General features: G+C 35.5%; 3 protein-coding genes across 4 annotated transcripts in view; all 3 read right to left on the bottom strand.

Annotated features, from left to right (window-relative positions):
- LOC106774027 (putative UDP-rhamnose:rhamnosyltransferase 1) overlaps nt 1-9,324 on the bottom strand; it is an 11,381-nt gene extending 2,057 nt beyond the window's left edge. Inside the window, exon 1 of one of the 2 annotated variants that reach the window (XM_022786462.1) lies at nt 8,936-9,324. In XM_022786462.1, coding sequence (XP_022642183.1) covers nt 8,936-9,164 — 229 coding nt within the window. In that variant the 5' untranslated portion in view covers nt 9,165-9,324. Of the gene's footprint in view, nt 1-8,927 lie in introns of both variants that reach the window. The other variant, XM_022786461.1, reaches the window with a different exon arrangement.
- Nucleotides 4,317-6,060, bottom strand: LOC111242573 (eukaryotic translation initiation factor 3 subunit H-like). Its single transcript, XM_022786464.1, has 4 exons — nt 5,868-6,060; nt 5,156-5,272; nt 4,951-5,054; nt 4,317-4,813 (listed from the first exon to the last, which is right to left on the bottom strand). Exons 1-4 carry the CDS (start codon nt 5,868-5,870, stop codon nt 4,771-4,773), a joined length of 267 nt encoding a protein of 88 aa, XP_022642185.1. The 5' UTR covers nt 5,871-6,060; the 3' UTR covers nt 4,317-4,770.
- Nucleotides 9,325-15,985: 6,661 nt separating the features above from the next.
- LOC111242480 lies at nt 15,986-16,327 on the bottom strand. The gene has a single exon (XM_022785901.1). The coding sequence runs from the start codon at nt 16,325-16,327 to the stop codon at nt 15,986-15,988; it is 342 nt and encodes a 113-aa protein (XP_022641622.1).
- Between the last annotated feature and the right edge of the window lie 2,497 nt (nt 16,328-18,824).

Here is an 18,824-nt window from a genome sequence, read left to right as displayed (position 1 = left end):
CAAATTCTTCCAAAATCTAAGACAAAATATGAATTGATCAAATATATATATATATATATATATATATATATATATATATATATATATATATATATTTATATGGATGTGATATGGATTAATTATTTATAAGGAGGAAATACTATGTTGTGTGTGATTATAATTATAGATTGTGAATTGAACGGTGATTTTGAAGGAGATTATTCAAAATCTACTTGGATTCACATAGAGCAAAATATTAGGTGATGAGAGTTGATGGACTTTTTATGTTGGGTGGAATGAAAAAAAAAATGTTTCTCATAGATAATATATATGAATTTACACTATAATGTGTGGCGGACTTAGCTCCTGTGATATTAGATTGAGTAGAGTTAGGGTGTACCCTATACTCTATTAAAAGGTCATATGAAAATAAAAAATCTTTGATTCAACGTACAAGTATTTTGAAAGTAGAACATTAGTAAAAAAACACTTTTTTATAACAACTAGTTATATCATTTATATTCCACGTATAAAAAGTGGTGTTATGACATAACTATAAATAAAATATAACTTTATATCAGGTTGTAGTTATAAAAGGTGTAGAAAATAGACATGTTATATTTTTTGTAATAAATAAGAAATTTTTTTACATCAATTATAGTTATAACCGATATAAAAAATAGATACAGTAAACTTTTTGTAATAAATAAAATAAAACTTTCTATATCGATTTTAATTATAATCGATATAAAAATTATTTTCTATTTTTAACTCGAGAACAAAAGGTTTTCAAATTCCTAACATTCATTCTCCTATTTCCTCTTTTTCGTGCTCGCTTTCTTCTACTCTATGAACCGAACCACGTCTTCTTCTCCTCCACCACCACTCTTGTTACCATTTTCTCCCACCCATGTTTCCTCCCGCCAATTATGCCACCGTTCTCCTCGATTGCATACACTATGTCACGGCTGCATAATGATTAGTCACTATAATAATTGTTTTAGATACCAATTTATAAACTAAAATATTATTTGTGTGTGTGTTTGGTGGAGAGGTTAAATTTTGATGTAAAATTGAAATTCGTCTATGTTTAAAACTTTGATATATTTTGATTCTCCAATTTTAAAAATGAATGGATTTAGTCCTCTTAATCCAAATGTTTTAACCTTTTTTGTGTGTTTTTTATGTATTAAAGGACTTTGAAAAAAAAAACATTTAAACTATAATATGTTAAAGTAAATAACTCAAATGTCAAAATAAAAAAATGTCGCTTGACACGTTATATGTGTTTAGACCTTGCAACACTCCATTTTTCAATGGTAGCATGTTATTTTTAATTTTTATCTATTAATGACTATTCTGAATGTGTTGGATCTATTTTCTTATAATTGGTGGTTTTTTTTAATTCATGCAATTGATTGAAACAAGAATTGAGATCTAACAATGACAAGGAGTACATCTTTAATAAATTTAATTGATTTTGTGAAGAAGTAGGGATTTGACATAAACTCATTGGTCCGTACACTAAAAAAGATTAAGTCAGCGAGAGAAAGTATTTGTTTGTCAAAAGAAGTATGCTAAGGAATTTCAGAAAAAAATAAAAATGAATGAATGCAAGAAAGTAGATAATCTAATATGCAAGAAGGAGAGCCTAGCAAAAAAGATGAAGTTGAAACAATTGATGAAATTTTCTGTAGAAGTATAGTTTGTAGGTTAATGTACTTAACTACTAGACTTGATAACTTATATTCAGTAAGTCAATTAAATTTACCAATTGTGCAAAAACACATCTTTGTGTTGCTAAAAATGTCCTCAAGTATATGTGAAAGGGACACTAAATTTTGGAATGAAATTTTGAACAAGTCAGAATTTTGTATTGTAAGGATATTCTGATAATAACAACTAAGGTTCTCTTCATGACTTAAAAGAACACTTCAAACCACTGTTTCTTGTTCGGATCATGTACATTCACATGGTGCTGAAAAAATACAATATGATGGCACAATCTACAATAAAATATGAATTCACTACAACTAGTACAAGGGTGAATCGAGCTTTATGGTTAATAAGTAGATTTGAATATGAAGCAAGAGAGATACACTAAAGTAGTGATAATCAATCATCTATTTCTATTTCAAAGAACCCTATTTTTAATGGACAAACCAAACACTTCAATATCAAATATTTTCGCTGCAAAGTGGAAAAGGAAGGAATAATCACCACTACTTTTTGCAACTTGCTTATATATTCACTAAGGATGTGTTAATTTGGAAGGATGGATTTGAGGGAGAGGAAGTAGATAAGTTAGAGTATATTTGAACGTAAATTGAGTCTTGTTTTTTTAAGGAATTTAGAGGTGATTGAAAGTGGTTTTAGAAGTAAAGTTTGTGAAATTTTATATAGGATTTGACTGATGTGACAGATAAAAAAATATATTAATTAATAAAAAATAAATTATCAAAATGTCCTTAATAGTAATAGTAATATAAAATGATATTTTTTAATAATATATTTATTAGTAAAAAATATTATAAAGAGGAAAAAAATCAAAACTAATTATGAAAATAAAATAAATTTGTACTTAAGTAAAGTAAAATAATTACATTTAAAATTTATTTTTCTAAGAATATAATTTACCACAAAGCAAAACTCATGGTGGAATCGGTTGCTCATTCCTCAAATCGGTTACTGTCATTGCAATGCAATAGGTTGGAATCGGATACATGACTAAAGGAATTGAATACAAGTCACTTTAGAATCGGATAAAAAAATGGGACACTGATTTATGTACTTATTCATTCATTTTTACTACTTTTTAATATTAATATTAATATTAATATTAATAATATTATTAATTTAGGTTTAATTTTTTTTTTTCCTAAATTAAGTGTTAATGTTTAGGAGTTGAGATTTAATCTCTTTCCCCTTGTAGGTAGAGTACGTACAGAAGGAGAGAGAAAAAGTTTCTTTTCTCCTTATTTTGGGTAGCACATTCGTTTCAGAGGCGTTTTTTTAACTCTCTTCCTTGAAGTTTGATTCAAAACGCAAATTTGCATGTGTAAGTGAGATGGTTAATTAGGAAGGGTATTTTAGGGAAGTTTATAAGTATAGAAAGGAAACTTAGGGTGGTTTTCTTTGTGTCAAAAGTTAAGGATATTTTAGTAGTATAATAGAATATTCAGGATGGGGAGAGAAAGATTTTTAAAGAGGTAGTTTTAGGTTTTAAAACAAGAGGAATTCGCATTAGGACAACGGCGTGAGAGAAAGGGTTTATCTATGCTTGAAGAAGGTTTGGACTGTAGTTTCGAGAGAAGAGGAGAAGGCTATTCTTAACGTGAAGAACCTACTGAATAAATTGTTGGAAATCATGTAAGGGATAATCTTTTCTATATTATAATTGTTGAGTGGTGATCTCATTTTGTGGTTCTATTTTGTTTCTGGAGTGGTTATTTTGCATGGGAGTTTGTGACGTATGTATATATACACTAGGTGTTAATGTTGAAGGTATTTTTGTATATCTGTTTGTGTGGCTGACTTAGAAAAAAAAAAGTTATGTAATATATATTGATATACATAGATAAATAAATGTAGTGTTATGTGGGGAATGTTACGTGATCTTGAATGGGAATGGAGTTGCATGGGAATGAAGAAAGCCCAGGAACATGGAAGTACATAGTTGTGGTCTCGGGGGTTGGTTGGCAAATAGAAGATTATGCAGTAGAAGTTTAGTAGAGTTAAAACAGTAGGGTAATGTTGGGTTGATAACAGTAAAAGATTATGTAGTAGAAGTTCGACGTATGTTTTTATTCAATTTAAACGTCTTGGTTTGATAATAGTTAGCAACAAAAATTGACGCAACAAGTTTTTTAAAAAAAGTTGTCTGAAAAAGCTGTTGTGTTCAAAGAAATTCAGAGGAGCAGAAGAAAGAGAAAGAAAAAGCTAATACTATTGGTGGCTATTTAACGGGAGGGACGACGTTGACGCAAAATTTACTAAGTAAAGACTGATTTCACACATTTTAAAACGAGGGACTAAACTGAACATTAACACCTAACTTAGGGACCAAAAAAGCATTTAAACAATTAATTTATTATTTAAGGTTAGGTTTAATGTCTTCGAAGGTCTCTATTTTTGTGGATTCATGTCAATCAGGTCCTTGTATTTTCAAAGAACTCAATTAGATCCCTATTTTTTGTAAAATTGAATCAATTAAGACCTTGCCGTTAATTGTAGTGAAAGACGTTAAATTTAGTGTATCATGTCGAAGCAACTAATTATGACGTGACACTTGATATTGCATTAGGTGTAATTTAATTATTATGGATTAGGTATTTAATTATAAAAGAGAAAATAAAGCATTGTCTTTTTCCAATTAGGTATTTAATTATAAAAGAGAAAATAAAGCATTGTCTTTTTCCTGAATGTGCTTTTCCTGTCAGGGTTTTCACGGCAGCGGCAACGTCGAAGGAGTCGGTGGAGAAGATGTCGAGGACGAGGGCTGCAAATGTGTGAGTGGCGGAGAGAGAATGGAAAGCTTGACGGAGGGAAGGGTGAGAGTGGAGAACGAATGACGGTTTCGATCTTGGCGTTAGGCGGCTTCCATGGCTTCGGCAACATCTCCTACCTGTTGCCTTTTGGCTACCTGTGATGCAGTAAGAGAACAGACTGCAATTTTTTGCTTAATGTTGGGAACATTTCCCAACTCACTGATTATCAGCAGGACCAGTGAAGATGGTAAGTGGAAGGCCAAACGTCCGTAAAGAAGGCACTTGTTGCTCTCTCCCGGCAACTTCAAGATTGTCCTCCACCTGAGCCGAGCAATGTAGATTGGTACCTGGATTCGAAGAATTATCCCATAAGTAGGAGAAATTATTACAAAAAAGAACGTCTTGAACCAAAATTTCATCACATTAAACCAACCACTAAAAGCGCAGGTATCAATATGAAAAGTGGTATCTTCATCATACATACCATCCAACAATATTGTTGTCAACATTAACCTCCCTCAGGAATCTAATCATTTCCAGCTGGTAATTAGCATCATCAGCTTCAATTTCCTCATCCTCCTCCCTCATCTGCGATTTTTAGCAACCAAAACAACGATGAATTTAGGAGGGCAATGGTGAAGGATTCAAAAATGGAGAAACGAAAAGGAAACAGTAAGGAAACATCATACTGGAAAGGGGAAACAGTTGGTAACTTCAAGAACACTGCCAACATCCAACCCAAGAAGTTGCCTAATGACTAAAGAAGGCGAATGGTCCTTACAATGCTTAATTATCTTAAGAATGACCTGTTAAACCAAGACACAATAGCACCAGATTGGCGTTAATGTTTCTTTACAGAGAACAAAATTAATATTCACTTGCAATACAAGGACTTGCCACAAAAGCATATAACATGAATCCTACTACCAGATGCCCATCAACATAATAAATGTTGTCATTTCAAAATCCACATTATTGGAAAAAACAAGTACATATTAGACACAAGCAAGAATCAAATTGAAGCTGGACGAAAGACCCTTCTAAATAAACCCTCAAACTGTGAACCTCTTTCAGTTTGTTCATCTCTACTCCATTAATGAAGCTAACCTACAAACAGAACAATCAAATCCCAAATTACAAAATCACAAAATCAAGCAAGCAGAGAACGTGAAATCTTCGCATCACATCTACACCAGTAGTGAGAGGTCATTAATCCAAATTCTCAGTCTGAACCTTAACCCCAATATCGCAACAGAACGGAGGGATAATAGGAATAATCTAATTCTCAAATTTGCAGTTGTTGTCATTAGGGACCAATAAATTACAAATCTGATTCAACCCTTTTGAGCGTAGATATGCTCCAAGTAGAGAGAAATCTTCGAACAAGGGAAAATAACTCACCATGCGATGTTGAAGAAGAAACCAAACAATGTCTCTAACACAAGAGGAAATAAGATTAGAAGTGAAACCCAGAAACACTTTACAAGTCACAGAAAAGGAAGAGGGGAAGGAAGCTTCCTCCTTGCCTCGCAAATCAGAACGGAGGGACAAAGAAGAAACGCGCCCTTGTCACATCCCGCCCCTCCGCCGTCGCCTCTACCGTCAATCCACGTATTTTAAAATTTAAAATGATATAAATATCCATGTAATAATCTCATATTGTGCCACATCGTAAGTAAAGGACACATCATCATGCCACATTGAAAAAAGTTAACACCGTTCACAACAATTAACGGCAAGGACATTATTAACTCAATTTTACCAAAATAAGGATTTAATTGAGAACTTTTAGAATACGAGAACCCAATTAATATGAATCCTCATAAATAAGAATCTCCAAATACATCAAACCTTGATGTTATTATCATATTCCATGCATATTGTAATGAAACTGGAATTGAGTACATGTTTTATTAATTGAATACATAAGTCGTGGAATCTAATACGAAGTGGAATCAATTACAGCGTTTTAACAAATTAAAATTGTGTTTTTTAGGACAAAATTGATATTTACAGTTAAATCGTCTTAAATATGATCATATCATCCTTGATAAAAAATAATATATCCTGCAAATCATCGTCTTGAGTCAGTCCCAATTCCCTCATTCCAAACACGATTAAACAATAAATTTTGTCTTCATTAATTCACTTCAACCATATAATCGCTTCATACACACTGTAAGTCTTTACCAAAAAGAAGTTTTAGTTTTTTATTAGAGTTTGTAGCAACCAAAACAAAGAGGAGTGTTGAAGTTGTACTTTAACTACTGTCGCTTCATCATTCATGCTTAAAAATTTTAGTTGTTTTATTCTTTTTTATTTAGTTAAAGTTGTTTGCTTTAAATAAACTTAGTTAGCAGTGTCAGATTTTAGAAACTTGTTAAATATGGGATCATATCCTATATATCCTGTATGTAGAGCCTATCTTCTTGTTTTTCATCATATTGAACATACTTATTTATTTTTATTTTTAGATAATGATATTTTTTTAACAATTTTTTAATAATATATTATGTGTCATTATTTTATTAATCCATATATTTAAAACAGAATAATCATACACTACCACATAAACAATTATAAAAATATTGTAAAAAAAAAATTATATTGAACACTGACATGTATTTTAGCTTTTGCACATCTGTTGACAAGCCTCTCAGAGTCGCTTGACATTGAGAACACGAGTAAGCACAGAGCTTGTGGAGTTTCACACAAGTGGCCAACAAATCTTTTGAATGTCAAAAATAATACTTTGACACGATATATTTCTTTTTACAATCAAGTGACATGGTGGGTCTTATTTTTTAAATATTTATTAAAAATAAAAGGGTAATTTTAGAAGAAAAAAATTAAAAAATACCGTGTAATTTGGATGTAATTGTTACCACAACTTCCTGTTGTAAAGGAAAAATATTAATTACACCTTTTAGTTACATATCATTTGCTTTATCTTTCTAATTTTTATTTTAACGTGAAATCATAAGTTATTTGTAATACACTCTTAAATTAGATTTATATTTGATATCAATCTTTCATTTGTGATAAAAATTCTATATCAATTATAAATAAAATTAATTTAAAATATATAAATAAGTGTAATTTTTATTTTACATACTGATTTCATACTAAAACAAGACATTGCTCCATTTCTAACCCAAGTCCCCACATGCGAAATTACAGGAAAATGGTTAAACAAAATGACCAAAGAAAAATATTGCTAAATTGCACATGAGAAATAGAACTGCAAACAAGATGTGTTATTGCAATTGGGCTGGGAAATATGGGATACCATAGACAGAGATTACTGATATAGAAAGAGAAATAACACAACAAAAAGTAATATATTTTCAATCATATAATTGAATAGCAGAAAGGCTACTCCTTTATGGCTGGCCTGTGGATTTCCATATATTCAACAAACTCATCTGCATATTTTTGGTGCAGTTCTTTATCTCCAAATATTTTAGTTATTTCCTCTGCTTCATTTCTATAAGTTTTTTCCAACATCACTGATCTCAATGCATTGGCCAACGATTCCCTGGTGAACTTCCCATCATGTTCACTTCTCTCTACTTTGACACCTACCCTTTTCTCTTCCATAAGCTTAGCACTTACAAATTGACCAGCATGAAAGGGCAACATAACAAGTGGACAACCAACTTGAAGACTCTCTATGACTGAACTCCAACCAGAATGAGTCAGGAATACCCCAACAGACTTGTGTGCTAAAATCCTCATCTGTGGTGCCCATGTTCTCCACACCAAACCCTTTCCTGAGTTATTCACAACCAAATCCTGCAACTCAACCTTAGAGGTGTTTTGCTTTTTAAGAACCCAAAAAAAGGGAAAACCAGACATTTCTATTCCCATACTAATTTCAGTAAACTCTTCATCGCTTAGTGTCACTTCACTTCCAAAAGCTACATANATCACTGACCTTTCTTCCTGTTTGTCTAACCAATTAAGTATGGTATTCCAGTTTTCATCATTCCTGTCTTCGCTGAACTGTAATGAAGGTGGCAGTAACCCAACTGGAATTACTGGTTTACTATACATACTTTTATAAACTTTAAGAGCCTCACCTTCAATCTCCATGCAACTTCTTGGAGCAATAACTTGAGCAGCATCAGAAGTTGTAAGGACTCGAAAAACGTCAGAAACCCCCGATTCATTTGTCTCATTATGCTCTTCAGGAAAATCTTTGCCCCACGAAGCCTCACTGCCACTGGTTGTTCTTCTAACAGATTCTAAAAAAGCAATCGAACCAGATACACTAAAAATAGAGAATAAGAGGCCTGAGATTCCTAGCTTAGAAATTGTTGGCGGCAACCAATACGGTCCAAAGTCGTATATTATCCAATGGGGTTTGCATCTCTCCAGAAATATGGCCAAAGGTTGTTGAAGAGCATCAAAAGCCAGCTTGAGGTATGGAATGAGGTGATGAGGAATGTCCATTGTGGCCTCTGCATTTTCTGGGAGTTTGTCAACACGGGGCAGTGGCAGTTCTATCAGATCCACCAAATGTTGCAAGTTTTCAGGCACTTTGGGTAGGCGATGGATATTTCTAGGTGTGGAAATGAAGGATATTTTGTGACCCTTTTGAGCTATGAGTTTTGCAAGCTCAAAAAATGGAGCAATGTGACCAAATGCTAGCCATGGAAACACCACAACGTGAAGCTTCTCACGCTGCTCCGCCATGGATATGCTTGTGTTTAACCATAAATGTGTGGCTTCTTTATCTTGGGTTACCTGGATGGTTATTTATTCTTCTTTATTGAGATTTGATTAAATTTGTTGTCTTTTGCATTGCAATGAGTGACTCAAGGGCAACATCGGAACTTCATTTAAAATTGTTAAATTTGATACCTACCATTCATTCATGACAACTGTATTCATTAGTGTCTCTCTGGTGACCTTTCACTCAAAGAGGGACCGTTTTAAATTCATTGCATTCATTATAACATTATTTCTATCTATAATAGTACCTATTCTCACCTTTTTCGTAAAAAAAAAATTAAGTAAAGGAAGTGGAGACCAATTGGACCATCCTTGTGTAAAAATCACACCTAATTATACACATTTTACATTTATTGCATAGTTATTCCTTTATCATAGCTTTGTTTTACTACCATACAAGTTTATAATATTTGTTTTGGATTGTAGTGTGAGAACTACTCCTTCAAATTTTGTCATTCCACTCCGTTGAAGTTGTCGCTCTTCTTACAATATCTTATTGGTTTTCCTTCTTTAAAGTCCAAACCGAACAGGTGGCCACTTGTTAAAGGCACTTCGACGCTAAAGTCAATTTTAGTTATACTAATCAGTTATTATAGTTAAGTATTAAATGTCCTATAAATGTAATCACCTACCTCCTTACCTTACCTCTGTATTTATAAATTTCGAAGTATGCTTTTGGTTAGGATTGGCCCAATTACGGTCCAATGTCTCATAAGTATGTTTTACCTTATTAATCATGTTGAGTTTGTGGTATCATATTAATATGTAAGGTACCGAACGGTTACCAATGAGGTTTGATCGATCGACCTACATTATTCTGGAGGTTCTAGAAAGTTAATTGACCGCTCACTTTTGGGAATGCATTGATCGGGCGGTCTATATGGTACACAGACTCCTCAAGACCAAGTCGAGTATAATCAGTGAAAGGGTTTTGTGAATTCTGGTTTGCGTGAGCGTTTGTTCGGGTAGCTTATGAAAACATAACCATTACTAGGCTAGCGCAAGGCTGTTGGATAATGGGGTCGTTGGATGATGTTTGATCTGGCGACGCAAGTGGCATAGAAGGGTCCACAATTTTTTTTGCCTATAAATACGGTGGTCTTTCACATCATTTTTATCTTCTCTAGCTTAATCTCACTTCTATCGTTCGAATTATTCTTCTTCAAGTAATAATGGCCACTGGGAACTTGTCTTCATTTGAGGAGTCTTCAAGGTAGGGTGAACGGGGTTATGACGACGTTGCTTCGTCCTTGGCGGCGTCAGAGTCTTCTTCCTCCTTTGCTAAGTCAACCAAGCAGGATGAGGGTTCGGTTGATAGCACGACCAGTGTAAATAAAAATAAGGTCGTGTAAAGCGGCCATCTGAACTTCGTCTACGGCGGGGTGATAGTCGAGGGCGCTGAGGAGAACGAGGGACGTGGAGGGACGTTTCCAGTCATAGTAGACTATGACTGGGCGTCGCATGATGTGAAAGAGTTTGCCACATGCTTTCAAACAAAGGCCCAACTAGAATTCTCGGTCGAGCGTAGTTGAGTGCTTAAGTCAATAGAGTTCAACCCTTTATTTAAGCTAGTTAAATGTAAAGGGAACGAACAAGTTTTCCATGGGAAGGAGGACAGCTAGAACAACTTCTTTTTCGCCTGCACGTACCTCTCCCACGAGATGTTTGTTCACCTTACGTTCGACAAGTTCTAGGGAACTCAACGTCGCTCCTTCCCAAGTACACCTGAACGATTGGGCTTCCATGCTAGCCCTTTTGGTCCTTTGTCAAGCCTTGGACCTCGTGCATACTCCTGTAACTTTCCTACACTATTTCTACACTCGGCCTGTCGATAAGCATGGTTAGGTATCTTTGACATTGAAACACGACAAGATACTCTTTAAGCATTTTGCCATGTCCTTCAAGGGCTTTAAGGATAAGTTTTTTAAGGTGGAGATAATGGAGTTCAGTCGTTCACGTTTTTTCTACGAGAACGGTCAATCAAAATTTCATCTGTACTGGACCCAACGTCCCACCCAGTTAACCTCCTGGTCGAGAGCAAAGATGACTTTGTCTGAGTTAGAGATGGTTAATATTCTTGATGAAATCTCCTGTCAACTCTCCTCCCGAAGACTTATCAATTGTCTTGGATGGGAAGAACTTAGTGCTAAGATGTTCGGTATGGCGTTTCCTATTTATTTTTAGATGTTCGAATTGATTTTAACTTACCTAAATTTTCTGTTTTCTTTTAGGTATCATGTCTTCCCGAAATCCAAAGAGAAACTTTTTCAAGGAGGCCGCCAAACAGGTTCAAGTTGGTCAGACTTCGCAACCAGCAGAAAAACCTTCGAAGGTTTCCTTGAGCGATCCTATTCCCTCCCAAGCGGCAACACCCTAAATTGGGACGTAGACGTCCACCAGGACGACGCCCACTACTACCAGGCTGACTCCCCCAACGATTCAGGACCCTATAGTTAAGAAACTCATTCTTGTTGTCGTTGTTTCTACTGCAAAGCCGGTCTAGAATAAAAGAAAGAGTAAGCGGGACAACAAGAAATCATCCTCCCATAAGAAGAGTAAGAAAGTCTCTCCTTCTCCTATTCCATTAGTTGGAGGGGCCTTAAGCCAAGAGTTCTATCTTTGCCATAAGATTAACTTCCATTTGGTTGATGACGAGAAAAACTTGCTCGAGCAGATGTCCGAGTAATAGATTGTTAATGTCGCCCTCTAGTCAAGCTCCCCAACGGCCGTATTGAACTGACACCTGGCCTATGCCTCAGATAGGGGCAAGTTTCAAATGCAGTTGGTCAAGGCTAAGGAGGCAAATGACGGTTAAGGGAGGAACTCGAAATCATGGCGAACATTGTCGAGGCCGCTCATTCTCTCAAACAACAAAATAATGATTTAGTTGAGGAAAACCGCAAGCCAAAGGCGAGACTGATCGAGTATTCCGCCAGGAACGCTAAGCTTTAAGAAGCCGGTGAGAAAATTGCTCAAGAGAGGGATAGCCTTGTTTCTCAAACAAAAGTATTGACAGGTGAGGTGAAGGACATGAAAAAGTCCATCTACGAAGAACATCACATCAAGTTCAAGAAGGCCCTTCAACAAGTTCCCTTATTGCTAAACGTCGTCTCTGCCAAAGGAGCCAACTTTGATTACATGAGGGATATTTATAAGGGTGTGGTGGTGTCGATCAACCAAATCTCAGACGAGGACTTAGAGGGTGAGGTTGTTGTAGGCACGAGCAGTTCAACAGCGGGAAAGGAGGCGACAAATACGGTGGAGGTTATATGCGTGACCTTAGCAAAAGAAGTTTTGAATGTTCTAGATTATATTTTATTTCTACAAGCGCTTAGACTGTCCCGAAAATCATCAAAGAGTATGCGCGGAAGGCCTTTGGTGAAGATATCAACAATTTGATAGCGGGACGGAACATGAAGGACACGGACTTCGCCACGCGCAACTTTTTCACGTACAAAGTGAATGTCCATTTCAATGTGTTTTGTGCGTTGATGCTGAATTGGATTACCTGATAGATAAATGACACTCATATTGTCACAATACACCATTGTAGCTTTGTGAATTGGACAATGAAGCTCAAGAAGGAGGTTTCGAATCCAACAAGATTCAGAAACAACATTAGCTACTCCTCGATATTCGGCCTCAACACTAAAGCGGGATAATGTAGGTTGTCGTTTGGACGACCATGAAATCAAATTATCACCGAAGAAAACACAATATCCAGAGGTAGATCGTCTAGTATCCGGACATCCACCCCAATCGGCATCTATGTAGGAAAGGAGGTTGCCAATGGTGGATTTATACAGATGCAGGCCAAAATCAATAGTACCCTAAATGTAACGTAAAATACGCTTGAGAGCATTCATGTGATTTTCCTTGGGATCATGCATATGAAGACATACTTGTTGCACCGCATAAGAAATGTTAGGCCTTGTAAGAGTAAGATATTGTAATGCACTTGCAAGACGTCTATACTTAGTAGGATCCGCATAGGGAATGTCATTAGAGGCACCAAGTTTAGGCTTTGTACCAACCGGTGTGGTACAAGTTTTACAATTAGTCATCCCTGCTCTTTCAAGAATTTCTTCCGCATACTTTTTCTGCGAGAGAAACATACTGGTTGCATTACGAGTAACTGCAATCCCTAAAAAATAGCTCAGTGGACCAAGGTCCTTCATAACGAACTGTGCACTTAATAATGACATAATTGACTTTCTAAGAGAGTCAGAGGAGGCTATTAGGATAATATCATCAACATAATAGAATATATGCAATGTTAGATTTCTTATGATATATGAAAAGTGAGTGATCAGATTTACTATGATTGAAACCGATTGTGGCCACATGATCTGCAAAACGCTTGTACCAAGCACGAGGGGCTTGCTTTAGGCCATAAAGTGATTTCTTTAACAAGCAAACATAATCAGGATGAGAGGAATCTTTAAAACCCATGGGTTGATGCATATAAACTGTTTCATTGATAGTACCATGTAAAAAAGCATTTTTGACGTCCAACTAATGAATGGGCCATGACTTTGATAAAGCAATGCTCAAAACTGTGTGAATGGTCGTCGGCTTCACTACCGGGCTGAATGTTTCATCACAATCTACTCCTTTCTTTTGTGACCTGCCATCACCTACAAGACGGGCTTTATGCCTCTCAAAAGAACAATCAGAGTTGTGTTTATGTCGAAAAATCCACATAGACCGAATTACATTCACATCAAGATGTCGGGGTACCAAATCCCATGTCTTATTTTTAATTAGAGCATTATATTCATCAGTCATGGCATTTTTCCAATTTGAGTCATGAAGAGCACTCACCGAACTTTTAGGTAAAGGAGAGATAGAGGTGGTGGTGGAAGTACTCAAATTATGGGCATATTTGGGGTTTGGTTTAACTATGCCATGTTGAGTACGAGTGGTCATTTGGTTAAGCCTGGGATTGGATATTGGGGGCTGATGGGTATTGGTCAGAGAAGAGAGAGGAGTATTTGGTGAGGCTAAGATTTGAATGGTGGGAGCGGGTGGGGATGGTTGAGGAGAAGGTGGTCGAGTGTCTTGGCCTGGATGTGTGATGGGGTTTGTAACAGGGAGAGTGGGCCATAGGTGATGAGTTAAATGTGGAGAGGTGTCTTCACTTAAAGGGTCATACGCACTTGGGGATGGATCGTGTATTTTGGAGAAAGGAAATTATGTCTTATAAAAAATTATATGACGGGAAATAATAATTTTTCCACTCGAAAGATCATAGCACTTGTAACCTCTATGATGTGATGGGTAGCCAAGAAAAGCACATGGGGTGGACCTTGCTTGCAACTTATGAATTGTAGTGGCTGGAAAGAGTGGGTAGCATAGACAACCAAAGACACGAAGATGGGAATAGATGGGATCTTTCCGATAGAGGACTTGCGTTGGGGAACAATATCCGAGGACTTTGATGGGAAGGATGTTTAGAAGATAAGTGGCCATTTGAAGAGCATGGTGCCAAAAGGAAGGTGGCATGAATGAATGTGCTAATAAGGTCCACACAATGTTATTGATTGATTTAATTTGCCTTTCAACTTTGCCATTTTGAGGAGAGGTGTGAGGATAGGAGAATCGAAATTGCATTCCACTTTGTTGGCATAATTTTTGAAATTGACTATTAGCAAATTCCTTTCCATTATCACATTGGAAATTCTTGATGTCTCTTTCAAATTGTGTTTTAATTAGAGTTTTGAACGATTGAAAGAGGGGAAAACTTGTGATTTTTTAGAAATGGGAAAAGTCCACAAGAATTTGCTAAAGTCGTCAAGAAACAATACATAATATCGATGGCCAGAAGTACTAGATATAGGTGATGTCCAAATATCACTATGAATAATATCAAATGGCAATTCAGTGAACGAACAAGACGCATTAAATGGCAATTTCACATGTTTACCAAGAGGACAAGAAGTGCAAAAATTATTATTGTCTTTATTACAATTGATAAAATTATGACGACAAAGAGATTTGAGAATAATAGGTCTCGGGTGGCCTAAGCGATTGTGCCACAAATTAGGAGACAGGGCAGTTAAGGCTGAAGGAAAGGTTGGGGAAGATATGGCCTGATTTTTGGAAGGGATGGGGTAGAGATCTCCGGAGTTGTTACACCTCATTAAATGGTTCCCCGTCTGCAAGTCCTTCACAGAAAATCCAAATGGATCAAACTCAACAGAAACCAAATTGTCACTTGTGAATTTACGAATAGATATTAGGTTTTTAATGAGTTTTGGGGCATGCAACACATTGTTTAGGTTTAAAGGAGGGTGGGGTGGGGATAGTGTAGTGCTTCCATGACCATGAATAGGAATCAAATGACCATTACCAACAACAATATTATGATCTTTGCTCGAATAAAAATAAGATGAGAGTGTACCTTGGTCTGCCGTCATATGAGAGGTAGCACCTATGTCCATATACCAGTTCTCATCTGGTTGAGATAGTGAAAGGCTATGCATGGCCACATTAATATCTGTAGGTGTGTAACCAACATTGGATGGTGCTACTGATGCATTGTATGCTTGTTGTGGTGGTCTTGATCCAAGAATAGTAACTTGGCGTGTTGGTCTAGGCGGCCTTAAGGCTGCTGGATAAGGACAGGGAGGTTGGGCCCACCCCGCCCAAGGATTAAATAAGGGATGCTGGTACGATGGGTAGGTTTGGTACTGCTGTTGTGGTGCACCGCCCATTCCAGCGCCTGCAGCCCAGGCACCACCGCGTCGGCCTTTGCCACCGCGGTTGTTGTTGCCTCTGCCTCAGTTGTTTTTCTTGCCGCGATTGGTATTATTACGACCCTGTGATGAAGTGATGTTGTTGTTATGGTGTTGCGGCTGTGAAGAGAAGCCTTCGTCCATGGTTAAGAGGGTAGTGGAACCAGATTCACGGGTTGTTCGCTCCTTAGTCGTGGTCTCTTCCAACTTCACACGAGAACATGTTGTAGTAAAACTAGGCAATTCATCCTTCTGTTGCATAACCGTGACAAAACCAGCATAGGCTTCGGTTAAGCCAGCGAGCAAGCGAAGCACAAGACGTTGATCTGAAATAGGATCCCCGACATTTGATAATTGGTCAGCAAGAGATTTGAAGTACAACAACATTAAGACAATTCCATAGTGGGAGATCAGCGACCTTGGTTGTTTGATATGTTGTTATGGCTGCAGCATCCGTAGGGGGAATGATATGTTCAAGCACTGAATGAACTTTAGCTTGGACCTTAAATAAGGTTGCCATGAGTGATATTGGCCGGTTTCCATGTCCAAGGTGATTAGAATAAGATGTTTCATGTTGGTGACAGTTAGGGCGGAATGATAGTTGGAATATTCGGCCATTGATGGGCAATAAAGGGAAGAAGGAAGGGGAAAAAGAAATTGCTTAGAAGAATAGAAAGAACAGTGATGATTAGGATTTGAGAAAGGTAACCTAATTTGAAACCATGGAGGAAATCATTCATGCTTCTGCATTCATTGATAAGGAATATATACAAATTTCAAGCTATAATTTAGGCTACCATTATAGCTGACAAGCTATAATTGAGGCTAACCTTTAGGCAACTAATGCTACAAAATATACTCAAAATAATAACAGATTATTTTATAAAAGATCATATCTAACAACCTCGACATTGAGAACACGAGTAAGCACAAGAGCTTTGTAAAGGAAAACATTAAGAAAAATGTTTTTTAACAATTTTTTTTGACAATTTTTTTACAATAGTATATATGGTAGTTTGTGATTGGTCCCTTTAGAATCTATAGGTCAATAAAATAGTGACACATAATCTATTGTCAAAAAGTTGTTAAAAAAATTGTTAACATATCATGGTCCAAGAACCATGATATTTTAACAACTTTTTAACAACAGATTATGTGTTACTGTTTTATTTGTTCGTATATTTGAAACAGACCAATCACAAGGTGTCACATAAGCAGTTGTAAAAAAATTGTAAAATAAAATTGTCAAAAATACATTTTCGTTTTTTAAGACTTCACATAACCGTTATCTTTCAAATTTTTGTTTTAAACGTGAAATCCTAAGTTATTGGTAATATACTCTTAAGTTAGATTTATATTTATCAATCTTTCATTTCTGTTAAAAATCCTATATCAATTATAAATAAAATTAATTTAAAATATATAAATAAGTGTAATTTTTATTTTCCAAACTTATTTCATGATATTAACGTGAGATTAAATTTAAAATTCACAACATAATCTTGTTTTTCTTGTTTATAAACGATTGTACAATTGTTTACTATTTGCTTTTTTTCCCGGTTGTTCTTTTATATGGGCAATTATTGTTATTTTTTTCCTGGTAATTATTTCCTTTGTTTTTTCCCCTGTTGTTATATATAGCAGATTATGAAATGGTTTACCATTTGCTTTTTTCATAGTTATACATTAGTTGATAAAAGTGATGTTCAAATTCGGTTGGATTTTCATTTTAAATATTTTAATTTTGATATATGTTACAACTTTTTCTAAATATATTTTAAAATATTAAATTTAGTTTAGGATGAATACATTCTAGAAGCAAAACAGAATAACAGAGAAAAAGAAAAACTAAAACAAGATATTATTCCATTTCCAACACAAGTCCCCACATGCAAAATGACAGGAAAATGATTAAAGAAAATGACCCAAGAAAAATATTGCTAAATTGCACATAAGAAATAGAACTACAAACATGTGGTCTAGAGTAGCACAACAAGGATGTGTCATTGCAAGTGGGCTGGAAATCTGAAAATACAGACTTTTATTATGAGATTTATACATTATTTAATGCTATGTCCAAGTTATGGCTACCTATATCTGACTTAAAAAACGTACATATTTGTTTCTTTTTTTTCCTTGATTGAAACTAGCTATTGTTGTTTATAGGATTAGCTATTTGGATATATATATATTCAAAGTGATCGAATTGGAAAGCCTTATTAGATGCTTTAGTTTCTTTGCTTTTTGTAAGGAGACTAATGTTTTTATGTTATATATATTCTTGTTCACTGTTACAAATCAGTTCTGTCAAGTATGTTTTTAGTGGAAATGACACACAAACCTTAAACTTGGATCAATTACATATAATAACTAATAACAAATTGTTGTAACAAACTGGAATTCTTCTCGCCATTCAGTTTATGATCGCGTCTTCATCTCTTCTCCTTTTTCTCTGCTTCTCCTTTTTCTCTGTTTTTCCTCTTCTTTTACTCGTTTGTGCACCTCTACTTTTTATCTCTTGCGGCATTGCATTGTCGTTTCTCATAACGTCATTGTCTTCGTCCTCTCCTTTTTCTCTCTTGCATCCCAAGTACGTGGTTTCTTTTTTATGCTTACCGTTTAAACTTTCTTTAGTTTTTTATCGATTATCTTTTCGTTCAATTGATTAAAATTTGCTTTCTTTGTGATGTGTTTTAGTGTATTTTTGATCCTCTCTTTGGGTAACATAGTGCAACATTCTCCCTTTGCTGGTTTCCTCACAAGAAGAGTGACAATCTTGAGTTTTCTAGTTCTTCCGACCCAAAATAGAACTTGGATCCTTGTCTACTTCTCGACACTGTAATTTTTTTCTGTTGCGGTTGAATAATGGGAAGTAGCCATGGAC

This window comes from Vigna radiata, chromosome 9, assembly GCF_000741045.1.
Source record: "Vigna radiata var. radiata cultivar VC1973A chromosome 9, Vradiata_ver6, whole genome shotgun sequence".
Lineage (NCBI taxonomy): Eukaryota > Viridiplantae > Streptophyta > Magnoliopsida > Fabales > Fabaceae > Vigna > Vigna radiata.
The sequence above is the reverse complement of the archived record's forward strand: the minus strand, read 5'-3'. Positions and strand labels throughout refer to the sequence as shown.

What these genes read in the sequence shown, in the direction of transcription:
- LOC111242573 (XM_022786464.1), bottom strand. An exon ending in CCAACTGTTTCCCCTTTCCA is followed by an intron (nt 5,055 to 5,155) that starts GTATGATGTTTC and finishes TAAAAATCGCAG; the next exon opens with ATGAGGGAGGAGGATGAGGA. An exon ending in GACAACAATATTGTTGGATG is followed by an intron (nt 4,814 to 4,950) that starts GTATGTATGATG and finishes CTTCGAATCCAG; the next exon opens with GTACCAATCTACATTGCTCG.
- LOC111242480 (XM_022785901.1), bottom strand. Translation starts at nt 16,327, where the DNA reads ATGTTGTTGTACTTCAAATCTCTTGCTGACCAATTATCAAATGTCGGG.